General features: G+C 33.6%; 1 protein-coding gene across 1 annotated transcript in view; it reads right to left on the bottom strand.

The window, feature by feature from the left end:
- The window catches only part of LOC107452702 (zinc finger protein Noc), a 172,974-nt gene extending 162,315 nt beyond the window's left edge, over positions 1-10,659 (bottom strand). The window contains exon 1 of the mRNA XM_043047020.2: positions 10,221-10,659. Coding sequence (XP_042902954.1) covers positions 10,221-10,226 — 6 coding nt within the window. The 5' untranslated portion in view covers positions 10,227-10,659. The remainder of the gene's footprint in view (positions 1-10,220) is intronic.
- Positions 10,660-17,853: the final 7,194 nt, after the last annotated feature.

Below are 17,853 nucleotides of genomic sequence, written 5' to 3'. Positions count from 1 at the left end.
AATTAATAAATTGCACCACAAAATACATCCTGAGAGTTAAAACTTATATGAGTTATGATGTTCCCTAATGAAAGATGGAGGCCGGTAAGATTCGGATTAATTTTCTTTTAAATCGATAGGAAAAGCAATTAAATCCGATAGCTAATTGACTTTTTTCCCCCTTAGCTCCAGGACTGTAATTTGTCAACATCAAACCGGGATTCATTTTTCCTCCTTTACTCAAATATAGAAGGAAGCAAAACGGAATGAGTTATTTTTAATTGCTTCTTGGCTGCAGAATCTATCCGTAAAGTTTATTGATGAATTTGTCGCTCCATATTAAGCAGCAGTGAAGGATGACTTTTTCGGGAAACTACAAAGTCGACGGAAAACCTCGTGGATTCTCTTAATTATATGATTCATGGCGAATAATATTTTAACTTGAAATAAACTTGCTCAGAATCATGACGATAAATCTTTCGCCCTAACTTGCGATTTGTTCTTTTTCTGTTCGCCATTTTTTTTTCTCTCCCCTCTCGAACTCTTATTACCTTCTAATTTCTCTTCCGTCGTTTAGTAAAGTTTTAAAGTTTTGCGTTCGGAAACTTTTCATTTGAGACTGTTTGAAATGGATATTTATTAACTGACTCGTTGTTTTGAAACAATAAATTAAAAAAGGGTTCTTGATTAAAGATTGTTTTATCTAATCAGACATAATTGATGTTCGCGAGTTTTCGGTTTTTCCTCTTAAAATTTCGACTCAAATTTTACAAATACTTAAACTCGGAAATTTTTTAAACAATTTCGACAGTCCGATTCACAATATGGTTATGTTTAGTTGTTTGTTGACATTTTAAAAATTACATTATAAGCATTTTTTAAGTTTTAAATTTGTTGCCCCATATTAAGCAGAGAAGTGAAGGATAAATTGTTTGGGAAACTTCAAAGTCGACGGTAATTATCGAGGATTCTCTTAATTATATGATTCATGGCGAATAATATTTTAATTTGAAATAAACTTGCTCAGAATCATGACGATAAATCATTCGCTCATACCTGCAATTTGTTCTTTTTCGGTCCGCCATTTTTTCCCATTCGCTTCTCGAACTCACTTCCGCCTTTTTAGTTCAGTTTTTAAGTTTAACGTTCAGAAACTTATTACCTAAGACTGTTTGAAATGGATATTTAACAACTAACTCGTTGTTTTAAAACAATAAATGAAAAAAGAATTTTTGATTAAGGATTGTTTTAAAGTTTTTCCGTATCATACATAATTGTTATTTGTGAAGTGATTTAGATTTTAGCCTTAAAATCTTATGTTTGAAATTGAGCATTTAAAAACCACGAATTTAAAAAAAAAATTTAAAAAGCAAAACAAACAAAAAAAGTTAAGCACTGTTTTTTTTTTTTTTTTTTAATTCGATATAACATCATTTTTTTTTTCTTTTTTTTTTTTATCCAACTCATTTTTTGCAACACGAGTTTTTCACCCAACACCATTTTTTTTTTCGCTAAATGAGTTTGTTATCCTATTTAATATTTTTCGCACTTTCAGTTTTTTAATTATTTGTAAGCATTTTTAATACAGCAATATGGAACGGGTTTAAAATTGATATTTCCAGAAATTCTCATTATAAGTTTTGAAAATTAAATTATTATTTTTTTTTAAATTTAACAAGCGAATTACGTGCTTTAGATAAAGTTGACTAGCAATGGAATTAAAGTTTAAAATAATAAAAATTTTAGTCTATGAAGATTGAATTTAAACTTCATGTATTATTGCTAAGTAAAATAAGTTATTTTTAAAGAAAATATTTCTATCATTCAATCTCCAGTCAATTCAATTTAGAAAAGCGCACAAAATTACAATAAAATCGGTGCATATGTTTTTCTGAAATCGTATTCACAGACTTAGAAAATAGATTTCGTTTCACATGTTGCGTTATTAAAATTGTTGTATTTATTTTGACATATTGCATTATTAAAAATGAGAACAGAAAAGGATTTTTCGGTACCTTTTCAACTCAAGAGAAAATTTTTCGTTTCTAAACACTGAGTAACGAGATTTTATATTCAAAATATATTTTATGTTTTTAGTTATGTTATCAGCAAAGAGCTGATTCAAAGTAAACGAGGGATTCTTTATATCCAACTTCGCAATTTTGAACCCTACTCAGATGATGAGGAAGTTATTAAATCAATGTTTGAAACTAACTTTAGATCGTACTACTTATTTGTGCTTAAACGAAATGTTTTCAATAAAATAGTAAATATTTTTTTAAAGCTTTCTAAGGATGCCAAACTCAACATTTGTCTTGTTTTTAAATAAAATAAGTAAGAGCAATAAAGAGTTTGTTTAGTAAAAAATAAATTAGATGTAAAAAAATTAGGTACTTTTTGGTTAGCCGGGTATAAGTAACTTTAACAATTTTACTAGTTTATTTATTTTTTTGTTGTTTGTTTAACACTAAACAAAATAGACGTTCCCCTCTGCCCTCTAAAAAGATGAGTAAAAAATTTAAAAAAAGTGAATTTACTTATGACCGGCTAATGAAAAGTGCCAAAAACTGATAGTAATGATACTTCTCATTTTCGAAGTCACACAAACAGACTGCAGAATATAGGTTAAAAATAAGTAGATTTTAAAAAAAAGCTGAAATTTTTCAATAAAATAGTAAATATTTTTATAAGGTTTTCTAAGGAGGCAAATCTCAACATTTTGTTTTTAAATAAAATAGGCAAGAGTAATAAAGTGATTGCTTAGTAAAAAATAAAATAAAATAGATATAAAAAAAATGGGCACTGCCTGGTGTAAGCAAATTAAAAAAATTTTATTTGTTTATTTTATTTACTAATTTTTCTTTGTTTGATTAACACGAAACAAAATAGACGTTTCACCCCACCTACGAAAAAAATAAGTAAAAAAATAAAAAAAGTGAATTTACTTATGACCGACTAATGAAAAGTGCCAAAAACTGATAGTAATGGTACTTTTTATTTTCGAGGAAAAAAATATAAAAATTAGATATAAAAAAATCGGTACTGTTTGGTTAGCCTGGTGTAAGTAAATTAAAAAAAAATTTGTTTATTTTATTTACTAATTTTTTTTGTTTGTCAGACACAAAACAAAATGTACGTTCCACCACACCCCCGAAAAAATAAGTAAAAAATAAAAAAAGTGAATTTACTTACGACTGGCTAATGAAAAGTGCCAAAAAACTGATAGTAATAGTACTTTTTATTTTCGAAGTCACACAAACAGACTGCAGAATATAGGTTAAAAATACTGAGATTTAAAAAAAAGGCTGAAATTTTTCAATAAAATCGTAAATATTTTCATAAAATTTTCTACGGAGGCAAATCTCAACATTATTTTGTTTTTAAATAAAATAAATTGGCTGTAAAAAAATGGGTACTGTTTGGTCAGCCTGGTGTAAGTAAATTCAAAAATTTTATTTGTTTATTTTACTTACTAATTATTTGTTTGTTTAACACAAAACAAAGTGGACGCTCCACGTCTCCCCCGAAAAAGATAAGAAAAAAATAAAAAAATTTGAATTTACTTACGACCGGAACACGGCGAAAGGTGAATTTACTTTACTTATGAAAAGTGCCAAAAACATGTAATAATGGTACTTCTTATTTAAGTCATACGAACAGACTACAGAGTATAGGTTAAAGAATAGGTAGATAAAGAAAATAATAAAATAAAAGAAACTGAAAAGGATTAGCTATGAAAAAATATAGTTAATTGAGCAGATGTTCAAAGCAAACGCTCTTTTCGGAGTATTAGTAATTATAAAAAAATAAAAAAAAATAGTCCAATTTAATACAATTTTATCATCTTGTCTTGCTATCAGTTTTTCCCAAATAAATTATTATTATTATTATTTTTAAATATATATATGGAAAAGTCTACCTCCCTTTATTCCAAATTAAGACACAGATGTCAGAAATTTATGAAACTATTAATCACGTTTTCAATTGAAGAACCATTGTAGCAATTCCTACAAGAAAAGAAAGTAAAAAAAAAAAAAAAAATGAATGTACCACACCCTTCTGTGGAGCGTTCTTTGATTACTTCGTAATTATGTCCTACTCGGTATTTTCACTGCGGGAGCTTTCATTAAGTGTTCGCCCCGACATCCGTTGCCATTTTTTATGACATATAAGCTGCAGATAGAGATGTCGAACTGTTTAGAGTGCTAGTGATGTAACACCATGTGATTACTTCTATTCATACCACACAGTTTCCTATTGAATTCCTTACTGTTCTGAAACCTTGTCAGAAAATTATTCATTCTTTTTTGTCACAGGTTGTTTTTACTCACAGGTTGTAGTTAAAAGTCTTTAATATGATATGAAGCATTGTCTTTTAAAAGAATTAGAAGAATTGATTCAAGTTTGAACCATAATATATATCATAGAACCGTTTGAGAAGATAGAGCATAACATAGAACATAAAACATTCATGAACATAGAATATAAGAGCATAAAAAAAAGAACTTAGAAACGTTTTATTGGAAACCTATTGCCAATTTAATGAGGTGTTAACCTCAACCATTTTATCGTTCAATAAATTCTAAGACAAAATTTAAGTGATGAAGAAAAAAAATGGATTTCAGTAAGTGTTTCATTAAGTAAAACAATCGCCTACCAATGAGGTATGCAATTTCAAATTCCAGGGATGGCTGGGATCTCACCAAACGCAGAACCGGTATAAAACATCTTAAGTAGTTGACGGATCGTGGGTTAGGATCCCTTCGATCGAGGAAACCGAGAGTTTTCGTAGTTTTCTTCTCCATGTAGCTCATAATTAGGGTTAGTTCCATTAAAAGTACTCCCCAATGTTTGACCCAAAGTTTAATCTAAGAGTTCCCTTGTCTTCTAGCTTAGAGGGAAAATTATATGGATGCAGAGTTGAACATTGATAGTCTGCACCCAAAAATGAGCAGTCTGTTGTTGTCTCGTCTAAGGCAGTGCTAAATATTTCCAAAAGTTTGAAAAATGAGTTTTGAGAGTTCTGGGACATGGACTGTATAGGGTGCCCTCTGGTGGTGAGCCGAGTTTAAAAAGTGAAGCCCAACGTGGGTTATATAATAAAAGGTTTAAGTAAGTTTCAATGACGTGGTCCGAAGTTTGAACCCTAATGATGACCAGTGAGTTGGTATATTGCTATTAGCTCACACTGACCCCGGTTTTAAATTTTCACTTTGCTCACACCTACAATTTAGGAATCTTGGTTTATCTTGTTCTTACATCGAATTCCTCAACTACAGTAATAGGATGCAGAGCGCCATGAAAAATTACATTTTCCGACATTTGTTGCTATGATGGTGTGTAATTCCTATGATGTGTTCACACTATGCTAAAAGCTTTTTGCTACATGTTTAAACAATAAATTTTTATGAATTAAGCACTAACCTGTTAAAAAATTTTGCTTATGCAGGATGATTCAAAAATTATCGTTTAAAAATCTAGATGTATTTCAGAAACATATTAACAAGCAAGAATCGTAGCTTGCATTACGGGTCAAGCACAATCTAAGCGCCAATATTTGAACGCTACATCTCTAGGGCGATTGACTGACCATAGAATACACAATATTTATCAGGTGTCTCCCTCATTCACCAGATCTGTCACCAATGAATATTTTTCTTTGGAGTTACACAAGGGAAAAAAAAGAGAAAAAAAAACTAGTTGTGAAACTCCTTAGGACATGGATTTGATGGATCGTCGATGTAGGATTACCGATACACCAGGCATTCTTGTGAACTTTTGCTTGACGATGCATCATCGTTGAGTAGTGTGTATAGTTTGTCCAAAAAAAAGAACTCCCCGAACCATTCCTCTGGGCCCTTGGCGGTATCTACGGTGACGAGGCATAACCATTTCAAGTAGGGGTGTGGGTGTCACTGTTTAGGACAGATTTTGGCTCTGGTTGGCGATAGAAAGGGAATCTTTTTCTTCGGTCTATTGTGTTAGTCCTAGAGTGAATAGAAGCTACCCTCCTTGAAACTCGCTATTCTTGCTTCCATAACAGCAAACGGAGTCAGACTATGTGGCGGGGGGAGTTCTTACAGTAGACAACCTATAAGACTGTTGCTTAGCACCACATAAAAAACCTGTTTTAAAGCCTTCTTTCAAACAAAAAATATTGTGTAAACTCTCGCATCTTACCGTCTTATATTGTGGAAATGTAGCACGTTTGCGTTGCCTTTCCAATACGGTTTATTTGAGATCGTGTTATAAGTAGATTTGTGAACAATAGCTCTGAATCAACATCTGCTTATAACGATTAACTTTGTTCGGCAATCGGAAGAGGGAACATTTTCTTCTCAAGAAAATCATTTTCCCCATCCACCTAGCACAAAGTCATTATAAATAAACAAAAATCATCAAATTACAAAGTATCCATTATTTATTGCTCCGAGCTCAACAATTTCATCGATACTCTCGATTCATCGGAAGCTGTCTCGGAAATTTAAATCTCCAGAATATTATTATTATGATGAATGACTTCTTTAATCGCCTCCTTGAAGATGAATAAAGTAGTTTTTTTTAAAAAAAAAAAATAAGAAAACGATACGGAAAGATCATCCGGAAACTTTTGAAGGGAAAAATTTCATAAATCATTGCCTTCAAATATGAAGTCAAGAAGGGAAAAAAAATGACGTAATAGGGAAATCGGACTTATATCACTGTCCCTACCTCTTCCAGGCCTATTAATTTTTTCCCTCCCTGGTACAGTAACGACAACAATCATAAACTCCGTAACGATGCCGGTCGCCTAACGACACTCCCTGTCAACATTAATGAGTCTGTGCTGCCATAATTAATGAACCACGAGACAAGTATACGTTCATGATAAACGATCTGTGAAATACCCTTGGCCCAAGGACTCGGGTGATTAAATGGTTTAGTGCTTTTTGCTTCTTGTCACATTTTTCGGCTGCTTTCATTATTATCTTTTTTGGCCATTGGTCGGTTTATTGCATGTCACGTGACGCGTGGTGGGAGTTCGTTCCGCGAGTTACAGGTTAATCTTAATTTTAAGCCAAATAATGGCCTCATAAACCTGCCTCAATCAAGATGGAGTGCGTCGTTTAAGAGAGGTTGTTATACGTCTGTATTTTAAAGTTCAAACGGTAGGCTGGAAAAACATTCTCATTATCGATTATAATGTAACGAAAAATAAGGTTTTGAACCACAAATAAATAAATGAAATAATGCTTAGCAGTGCTTTTCACTGACAATGACAGAATTTCTTCTAGAATCTGACACATATGACATCTTTGAATGTAAAGAATATGTCATGCAGGCGAAAAATCGCCATTAAGAGTGAAATGCCACAATTTCTTCTAGAATATGACACACGTCACATCTTTGAATATGAAGAATATGCCATGCCATCCTCACAGCATATCTGCCCGCAGGCAAAAATTCGCCATTAACAGTGAAATGCCATAATTTCTTCTAGAATATGACACACGTGACAGCTTCGAATATGAAGAATATGCATAACGTATCAGCCGACATATCAGCCGGCACACAACATATCAGCCTCACAACATATCAGTCGGCAGGCTAAAATTCGCCATTAACAGCGAATTACCAGTTGCTGAATGAGGCAAATTCGTCCCTTGTATACTGCAGTAAATAATTAATAATAAAAACAAATGACGGTATTTGATTTATGATTTGGCAAACATTGTTGAACGAAAACGTGTAAATATATATTTTTAGAAGTCTTGCCAAAAATGAAGTCCTAAGTAGATCATAAAATCACACAATGAAGTCACAAATTAGGGCCGAAAATAATATTTATGTGTGGAAAAAATCGAAATCCTTTAACATTACTACCGAGGAAGGTGTGATTTAAAACATCAAAACATATTTGATTGCTGTGTGAATCGGAGAAGAGTTGGAAAAGGCGATTATTGGAAACATGAAATACGACTAATATATTTTAACCCTTAGCACTCCTAAGTCGGCTTTGATGCGACATCAAAAATTACCAGTTAGAAATTTATAATTTTACACCTTGATATTTAGTGATCACATCATTTTATGATTATTAGTTGTTATATAGTAATATTGCATCATATACATTAAATAAAGTGCTTTTTTCAATTTATAAAGTATTTCAATTTATAAATACTCAGAGAGTGAGGGATTAAATTTTTTTTGATTTTTAAAGCTTTTTCGTCACATTTTTATTGAAAAACGCAAGCTTTACGGAGCAAAGTGCAGAGTTACTATGTGATTTAAGATCGAGAGCGCTACACCGTGGAATAAACTTTTCATAGCAAATTCTCTTCCATCTCCATTTGTAATTTAATATTCAAAGTATAAGAAAAGTGAGTTCAAATACAAACCTAGAGTAAGCCATGAAATTTTAAATTCTGAAAAGAAATGTTCAAAACAACCAAATGAAAATAAATTATGAGAAAATAACTTAGGATTACGAAATGCGAAATTTCTCTTCCAATAATTTGTTTGAATTTTGATTTTTTTTCCTTCAACAATTGAAACTTCATAACAATGTATGCCTGAACTTACTTTTTCTATAATTTAAATTACTAATGGGAGGTAAAAAAGATTTTGCTATGAAAAGATTCTTCAGCGGTATGGTGTCCACTTAAATAGAAAAATATGGGAAAAACCGATTTTTTAGCTGATTCACACAGCCAACCAAGGAATCCTGCAGCTTATAGTTAGAAGGAAAGAAAAGACGGTCAGGTGATCAGTGTTCCTGACTGCGAAGTCAATGGTTACAGGTTCGACTCCCACTCTGGGAATGGATATTTCTCTCTGTGTATTGTTCTGTTGTGTGAGTGTGGCCTACCCTATCAACGGGTATCTGGGGCAGTGTGGCGTATCCATGACTTATGTATACGCATGCCCACCGGGTAAGGTTAAACGAGCTATACTTCAGAGAACTTCCGAGGCGAAAAGTTCAGTGCCTGGCGTTAGGGAAAAAAATAGTTGGGAGAAAGCTGGGACTAACGTTTAGAGGGTTAAATGATAGTTAGAGATTTATGTATTTTGCTAATTAGAAGCTCTCAGACAAGAAATAAAAGCAAGGCATGTTCGTTATTGCTTAGTGCCAAAATAAGAAATTTGAAGCTAATTTACATACATTTACTAAAATGTCACGTAGAAACATCATCATCTTAGACTCATCATCCACTTAGTTAAGCCCTTCATAAACTCAGAACCTTTATTCACTCAGTTAGAACCTTCATAATTGAGTTAGATATATCATTAATCAGAACTTTCATCTGCTCAGTTTGAACCTTCATCCTCTCAATTAGAACCTTCATTCACTAAATTTGAACTTTCATCTATTCGGAACATTCATCAAATCACTTATTCTGTACGCATTGACAATTTAAAAAATAATAATAATATTTTATCAACTCTAAATGACTTTAAAAAATTTATCAAGATTTTAATATAAGTTTATACATGGGCATTTTTAAAAAAAATGAGCATAACTCAAACCATTATTTTATAGTTCTAGTCAAAAACTAAGCCTAAATTTAATCCACACTAATGCTTTTAGAGTGAATTAATAATTCTGCCTGTTGAAAGAAATCAACATAAACTATTGCATTTATATTGATATCTTAACAAAATTATCTTTTCTAACCGAAAGGAAAATTTTTAAACATTTGTGCTGTAAACTGTACTGCCATACAATTGAAAAAACATAAGTGCTTCACGATTGTGGCCTGACAACTTTTCTATTATTGCTACTGTTATGAACACTAAAATAGAATTTCAAAAAACCGATAAAACAAATTTATTTTATTTTTATTTATTTCTCAATTTTAAATTTCTGTCACTTACATTGATTTTTTAATTGCAACAGTAATGGTCCAGAGGTACTTACAAATAAAATGAAGGTTATAAAATTTCACTTAAAGAGCTGATAATACTCTTAAAAAATGACAGCATTACATATTCAACAGTGTGAAAGATTGTTGAAAAAAAGTAATCTAGTGTTTATTAGATATGCTTGCCCAAATGTGCTACAAATTCTCTGTCATTTCATTTTTGTATAAGTGGTAATAAAACTTATAACCTTTTTTATTATTGGATTGATAAATTTATTTTAAAATAATTTTGATTACTTGACTTAACTATAAGTGGATCAATCACATATACAATAACAAATGCTTTATAATTGAAGGTGCAATTAAGACTTGGCAAATTATAAAGAAATAGAATCTTACCTGCATTTCAAATATCTTTTTACGATTACTACTTTGAAAGTACCTCCTCGGAAAGAGTAAATGATGACAGGTATGACAAGCTGAACTTTTTACACTTGCTGCAGTGGCAAAGATTTAACAATAGATGTTACTACTGTCAGCAGGATTCATTTTAACTAGGCAAACACTTAACAACAAATCATTAAATCAAATCACTACTATTCACACAAACAACAACAAACTTTCGATTGCAAACGCAACTTTCTGGCGATTTAAAAAGGCTCCAACAATCAGGGTTTTCGGAAGGGAAAGTAATTCTCGTTTTATTCAATTAGTTGAAGTTACTTATTTTTGTCGCTCTAGAGTTGCACAATAGGCTACTGCCGACGGTTTGGGAAATATTCCTGAAGGTTATCCAAAGACATGCCATCATTATTTTAATTCTCTGCGGAGGGGATGAAGTTTAACAAGGACCATACAGCACATCCTTGGTCCCTTCGTAGCCTTGTCAAAGTGGTCCCCTACCCACATAATGATAGTAGCTAGTGATACTTGACTTCGGTATTAGCTGGGAACAGATCTGTGAGATCTTGTTTTATTTAAATGAAGGGGAATTCGGTATAAGCTTATTCTGTTGTTGTTGTAGTTAATTTACGTCGCACTAGAGCTGCACAATGGGCTATTGGCAACGGTCTGGGAAACATCCCTGAGGATGATCCGAAGACATGCCATCACAATTTTGATCCTCTGCAGAGGGGATGGCACCCCCGCTTCGGTAGCCCGACGACCTGCACGCGAAGTCTTTACGGTAGAACAGTTTAACGAGGACCAATACCGCACACCCTCGGTCCCTACGCAGACTAATCCAAGTGGTCACCCACCCGCACACTGATCGCAGCCAGTGATGCTTGACTTCGGTGATCTGCTGGGAACCGTGTCTTAACGATCAGTTTACTGCGGGACATAAGCTTATTCTATTTATTTTATTTTTATATTAGTACAACATACATTTGCAGGCTTGTGTGTACAATTAAGGCTTATAATACCTTTGCAAAAGTAGAAAGCCAGGTAGCCCAATACAGAGAACGACATCTTGAAGACACATCCGGGGTAACAGCGGAATTCGAACCCGTTACCTCCTAGCTTCGCACAACATTTTTCGGGTGATAGCGCTTGGTAAGTGAGGCCCCCTTGCAGGTGTTTAGATTAATATTAACTTTAAATTGTATCTGAACGCTCGATTTGGTATTAATCCAGAATTAAGTGTTCCTTCATACAATTTGAATTGTTCAACATCATTTTCGGAAAGACAGGTAAGAACTTTATTTATGTCGCATTAGAGCGGCCGCCGACCGGCCTGTGTAGGGGGCAGGGAACTGTCCTTGCATCAGAAAGGTGCTGGGTTCGAATCCCGGGCAAGGCATGGATGTTTCTTTCTCTCTCTGTGTGTTCTATGTCCTTTCTCATTTGTGTGTGAATGTGACCCGCCCTATAAACGGGTTGTGGTTGTGTGAATGGCGTGGCAGAAGTCGAATTCCTGGCCATAGATGGCGCCATTGAAAAACGGGAACGATCGAACCCCCACTGTCTAAACAGGCATACGACAAAAAAAATTAGAGCGGCCAACATAGCCCAGCTGCTAGAGCATTGGGCCCATGTCCGAGCGATTGTCAGTTCGATCATCACCGGCCGAAGACTCCCCGTGTAAAAAATAGTGGATGGTGCACACTAAATCTGTCGGGATCACAATATCCTCCAAGTTTCCGTAAAAAATCAATACGTCTGGGGATACAGGTTCGGCCAATGGCTGGGGTTTCGAATCCCTTTCAGGGCATGGATGTTTCCCTCTGTGTGCTGTTCTCTATTGTGTGATGTGTGAATGTGGCCCACCCTATAAACGGGTATCTGTGGCAGTGTGGCGTGGATAATGTTGCTCGCCTTTGTGACTAAGGTTCACAGGTTCCCACTGGGTAACGTTAAATGAGTGATACTTCCGGCATCTTCCTCGACGAAAGACGTAAATTTTCAGTGCCTGCCATTAGGAAAAAAAATACTGGATCGGAGAATGATCGTGCTCTGGTTCAAGTCTAAATTAAGATCTGCGGAAGGATGGATGGTGCGTGAATGGGTCCTGTCTGTAAAATGGGATATGACGTATGTATATTGTCTTCGGATCAGCCTCAGGGATGTTTTCCAGACCGTCGCCAATAGTCGTAAATGAATTTACCTATTGATCTATGTCGTACTAGAGCTGCACAATGGGCTATTGACAAACAAATGGAAAACACCCATAAGAATGATCCGAAGACATTCCATCACAATTTGTGAGGCCACTTCCTCAATTTAGACATAGATTTAAAGGGGAAGGAAATTTTCTCCAGATCCCTGTACGCATGGTACTGCTCAGCGACCGACCACAGGACTTTCGATTCTTCAGATTTTACGACGAGTACATGCACATATACCACATGTACTCGGTGGGTCTTAGCTGAGTCGAGGATCGAACACTGGCCCCTCCGGATTGGAGTCCGATTTTCTAACCAATGGGCTACTACGGTCTCATGTTTGGAGAGATATTACACCACAGTTTTTACAGAGTAGCAAATAAATCAAAGCGTATAAAAGATCGCATCACAGATAGTTTTTCCCGTAAATTAATTGTTTAAAGTTGAATGATACTTTACAATTCGATGAAAAAAGTTTTTAAAAAGCTAATTTTTTTTAAATAAAAGAGCTTTTTTTTATAAGTGGAATGTATTTAGTGTATATAACACAAGTATTAGTTGAATTCAAACCTAGATGTTATTAATAATATTGTTCTTACATTTGATGAAATGTTCTTATAATTACTAACAAGAAATTTGAAATAAAATTTTATAAAAAAATTAAATATAAAACCATGCATTCTTTTATGACTTTAAATTTTTTTAAAAAATGGAGAAAATCGAATAGTTAGAATTGTAAATTCAAATACAATGTTTTTGAAATTCGATTTCCCAGAAACTATTCGACCGATATCACTCAAATTTTGTATTTTGCCATGTAAAATTATATTCTTTAAAATGATGTGAAAAATTGCATAACTTGAAACTCAAACTTTTTTGGACTTATTTACTGAAAATTTTTAGCGTGGATAAATAAATTTTCTTTGGATAAATAAATTTTACTATTGTGTCCAAACGTTTTTTAATTCGCTTAAAAAGTTCTTGAGTGAAGATATTGAAAAACGAAATGAGTGAAGATATTGAAAAACAACTTGTTGACAAGCTAAAAACAAGAAAATTCCCCGTGCAAATGGATAAATCAACTTTGATAGACAGTGTGGCAGTATTGATAACTTACGTAAAATATAGATAAAGGACATTTTGCTGAAGAAATGTTGTTCTGTAAAAAATCAGAAAGCACCTCTACCTCCAAAGATATTATATAATAAGCTTAAAAAAACTACTTAGATGTCAATAACATACCAATGAAAAATATAACATCTTGTGCTGCAGATGGTGCTCCTAATATGATAGGCAAGAAAAATTGCTACTTAAAAGTTGATGAAAAGTGAGAATCCAAAAATGATTCTTGTGCATTGTGTTACTGCATAGAGAAAACTTGGTAGCTAAAAACATCTCGCCTGTTCTAAATGAAGTACTTACATTTACTAATAAAGTGTATCGATGCTATTAAAGCTAATGCCAAATGTGAGCGCCTCTTCAAGCTGTTTTGTGAAGAACAAAATGCAGACCAGGTGAGACTTTTACTTCACTCTGAAGTAAGATGGCTCTCTAAAGGGAACTGCTTGAAAAGATTCATGGAACTGTTTGATACTCTTAGGGATTTTTTAAGCGACAAACCTGATATGAAGTATCTGTTAACAGTCGAAGGTAAAGCATTTGTGAGTTATTTAGCCGATATCTCTGAAAAACTAAATTTATTAAATAAGCAACTTCAAGGAACAAATAAAACTCTTGTTGATACAAAAACGAAGATATTTGGTTTCATTACCCTTATTGAGTTAAGTCTGAAAACAAAAACTTGGACCAGTTTAATTGTCCCCAAAAATTAAAAGTAAACGATGCCGCTTTACTTGTTATTGTCGATCATCTGAAAATTCTATCGGCTGATTTAAAAGGAAGATTTTCTGATTTAAAACAAATAGATTTTTCAACACGGATGATGCAGCCAATATTAGCGCATTTGTCTGTTATATGAAATATGCAGTATCAAGAAGAACTCTCATAAATGCAAAATGATAAGTTAGTTAAAACTTTATTTTTATATAAAAGGAGTGATGGCATTTCTTTGTGAGGAAACAGAAATCAAATACCCAAATTCAACCAAATATGCAAGAAAACTATTGTTACCGTTTCTATCTTCATATTTAGCTGAAGGTGGTTTTAGTGCTGTAGATTGACTGGTAAAAAAAAAAGAATAATATAGAAATAGCCTGGATATAACACAGTTGGGAGACTTGAGGCTGCAAGCTAACCAAATTGGAAACTAACATAAAATCTCTGTGCAGCAAGCATCAAACGCAAGGATCTCTCTAAATTAAAATATTAAATTATTATAGAAAAATCTTTATGAAAATTATTTCGAATTTGAATTTTAGTTTTTCATTATAAGTCGAAATTTAACTTACTGTGTTTCGTCAACAATTTCCTAAAGAGTTTCTCACTGAAACCTATCATTTAAGTTTCTTATGTGAACAATTAAATTTTTAATATTAAAAATTATGTGTATGTCACATAGGGGGCATAAGAATTTTAGAAAGGCTTGAGTGGGGCATGGCTGAAGAAAGGTTGGGAAACACTGATCTAGACTAAATAATTAGCACATGAGGTCAACCCTCCGGACCATTATGAATGAGTCCTAGAACTCGAAGATCCGATCATAAAATCAGAAGTTATTCAGAGTGATCCGTTTTTTATTTTGCTTATTGTACATCCATTTTTTTTAAACAATGAATGACAATGAATGACAATTATTATTGCTCCTTTTTTGTAATTTCCCCATTATGTCGTAAACAATATTGAATATTTACATGTTTTTACCCTAGAGGCATAGCTGCTATATGTTCTGATTTTCATGGGTGATTCTATTTTTGATTTAAAGTGATAGCAAAATGTATACGCTTTGTTTAGAAAAATTTCTTTATAATGATTTTGACCTCCACAGCATAAAAATATTTTAAATAAATACATTAAAGTCCTAATAATATTCTTTAAAAATAATAAGTGTTTGCATAGTTAAAATGGTTTCTGTTTGCAATAAAAAAAAATCAATTGTTGTATCACTATAACAACAAAAACTCTTGACAAGAAAGTGTGAAAAACAGCAGAGGACTGAATTGAAACTTTTTGATTTTAATGTTAAAAACTGCTTTTACAAAAAAAAAAAAAAAATTGGATAGTTTATTATTTTTTATTGTAAAAATCGTTTTCGCATGATTACGATTGTAAAAATAAAGATATGCACACCGAAGAGCCATTACATTATGACCACCCTCCATCTATAACAATGGGCTCGCCTAGGTTTTCATGGTTTCTCACCCAGGGACAATGTTTTCATGGGGCACATTAGGACCCATAATCCTCATAGAACAATCCCTGACGTATGTAAGCTACTTGAACATAGTTGCAGACCAGGTTCAAGCAGTCATGGCAACAGTTTTTCCTGTGAGGGTGGTGTTTACCAACAGATAATGCACCATGTCATGAGGGTCGAATCGTCATGGATTGGTTCGAGGAACATTCCAGTGACTTTCAAGTCATGTCTTGAACCCCAAATTCACCTGACCTTAATCCAATAGAGCACTTGTGGTCCTAATTTGAAAGCCAAATTCGTGCTGCCACGTTTCCCCTCGTAATGTGAGGGAATTGCAGGACCAGTTGGTAAGCACTTGGTACCAGATACCTCAGACTACCTATCAGCACCTTGTGGAATCAATGCCACGGCGGGTGCTAGCAGCTTTGAGGGCTAAAGGTGGTCCTACATGTTATTAGCAGGGTGGTCGTAATGTAATGGCTCTTCGGTGTATATTATTTCTATTATATTATGGTAACACGATGTTCTTACTTCTCCAAAAGAAAGAATGATATAACTGGATAACCAATTGGATTTTTTTTTTATCTGGTAACCAATTATATTATTCATACCAGTCCATCTTTTTTAGAATTGCTTTAACTAACACATTTGGCACATAAATGGGTTCGCAAAGAAAAGGAAATAAAAAATTTTAAAAAAAGGAAAAAATTGTGATCACTTTATTACAATCTTTGGTTACCCATTGGTCAAATGCTTTTTTTTTTCTTTTCTGGATTGACTCCGATAATCGTTACAACATTTCAATTCATGGGTTGCAAAAACTGCTTCAATTGATGTTTGTCCTCCTGTCGTCGGATTGGTTTTCAAATCCTGCTCATATACGCGTTTCTAGACGTCACAAAACACTTCGTCAGTAATCATATTTATATTAAAAAATCACTGTCAAGACAGTAATTATAAGTTGATAATAAAAGGGAATATAAAAAATACTTTAAATTGTTATTATGTAAATACATTAAAAATGCCTGCTGGTAAAAATAAAAAGAAGAAAAAAAAGAATGCTAAAAAAATTATCAAGCAGCGACTGTCACCATAGCAACGCATGCTAATTATCGCCTCTTAAATTCGAATTTTTAACCTTGCAAATTCAATAGCTTTGGCTTGCGCTTCAGTTTCAAAAATTAAATCTGCTTACATTTCCTTTTAATTACCAATACAGTTACAAATACTTAAAAACATTTTTCTTCCTCTGAAACGTTTTATCGGAAATCGTATCATTCTATGGAAGTTTAAGTGTACATGTGAAATCAAAGTAGAGATTAAAATACTGTCAAAGGTTAAAATTAAAAAAAAGACAATAAAAAAACATTTTTATGTCTAAAAAGTCATATACCACGTAATAAAAGAATAAAAATAACTCTTTCAGCAACCAAATAAAGAATAATATAATAGATTACAATGACGATTCCGAATAACTTTATCTTTGACCCCACTCTTTTTCGCGCCGTCAACTAGTCAGCAGAAAGAAGCAGTTAAGTTGCCAGATTTCTCCAAGAAACAGAAGGAAGAATAGCAAACGATTTAGATGGAACAAAAAAAAAGGAAATTGTTTCCTTGTTTTGGCGGCTATGCTTCGCGACTCGTTTTATTTGTCTCCGGTTATTTTCGCGAATAGGGGCGACCACTTTAGATGGACGAGTCGCCGGAATTGTGCCCAATTACAATAAATTCAGAAGCGTCGGCAATAAAAACGATTTACAGCCCTGGGGTAGGGCGTCGTCCATCAAAGCCCTTTGGAGGAGGGTGCCCTTTTCCAGCAATTAAGGCTCAGAGCCGTTTGAAGAAGCGGCCGTGTCGCTTGCCACCAGATCGGACAATGTGTCTTCTTTATGTCTCTCGGCTGCTGCGGGAAAAAATATGGCGCAGGCGTGACTCGAAGAAAGGGGAACGAGTCCAAACAGAATAAAATTTTGGTATTTTCCGCGTTCAAGTTGTTCAATGGAATTGGGAGCGTTATTTACCAGTTTCCTCAACAAAAGTAGGAAGAAAAATGGCAATGTATATATATATACAGTCGAACCTCGCTAACTCGAACCTCGATTTCACGAATTTTTCG

Source organism: Parasteatoda tepidariorum, chromosome 8 (assembly GCF_043381705.1).
Source record: "Parasteatoda tepidariorum isolate YZ-2023 chromosome 8, CAS_Ptep_4.0, whole genome shotgun sequence".
NCBI lineage: Eukaryota > Metazoa > Arthropoda > Arachnida > Araneae > Theridiidae > Parasteatoda > Parasteatoda tepidariorum.
The sequence above is the reverse complement of the archived record's forward strand: the minus strand, read 5'-3'. Positions and strand labels throughout refer to the sequence as shown.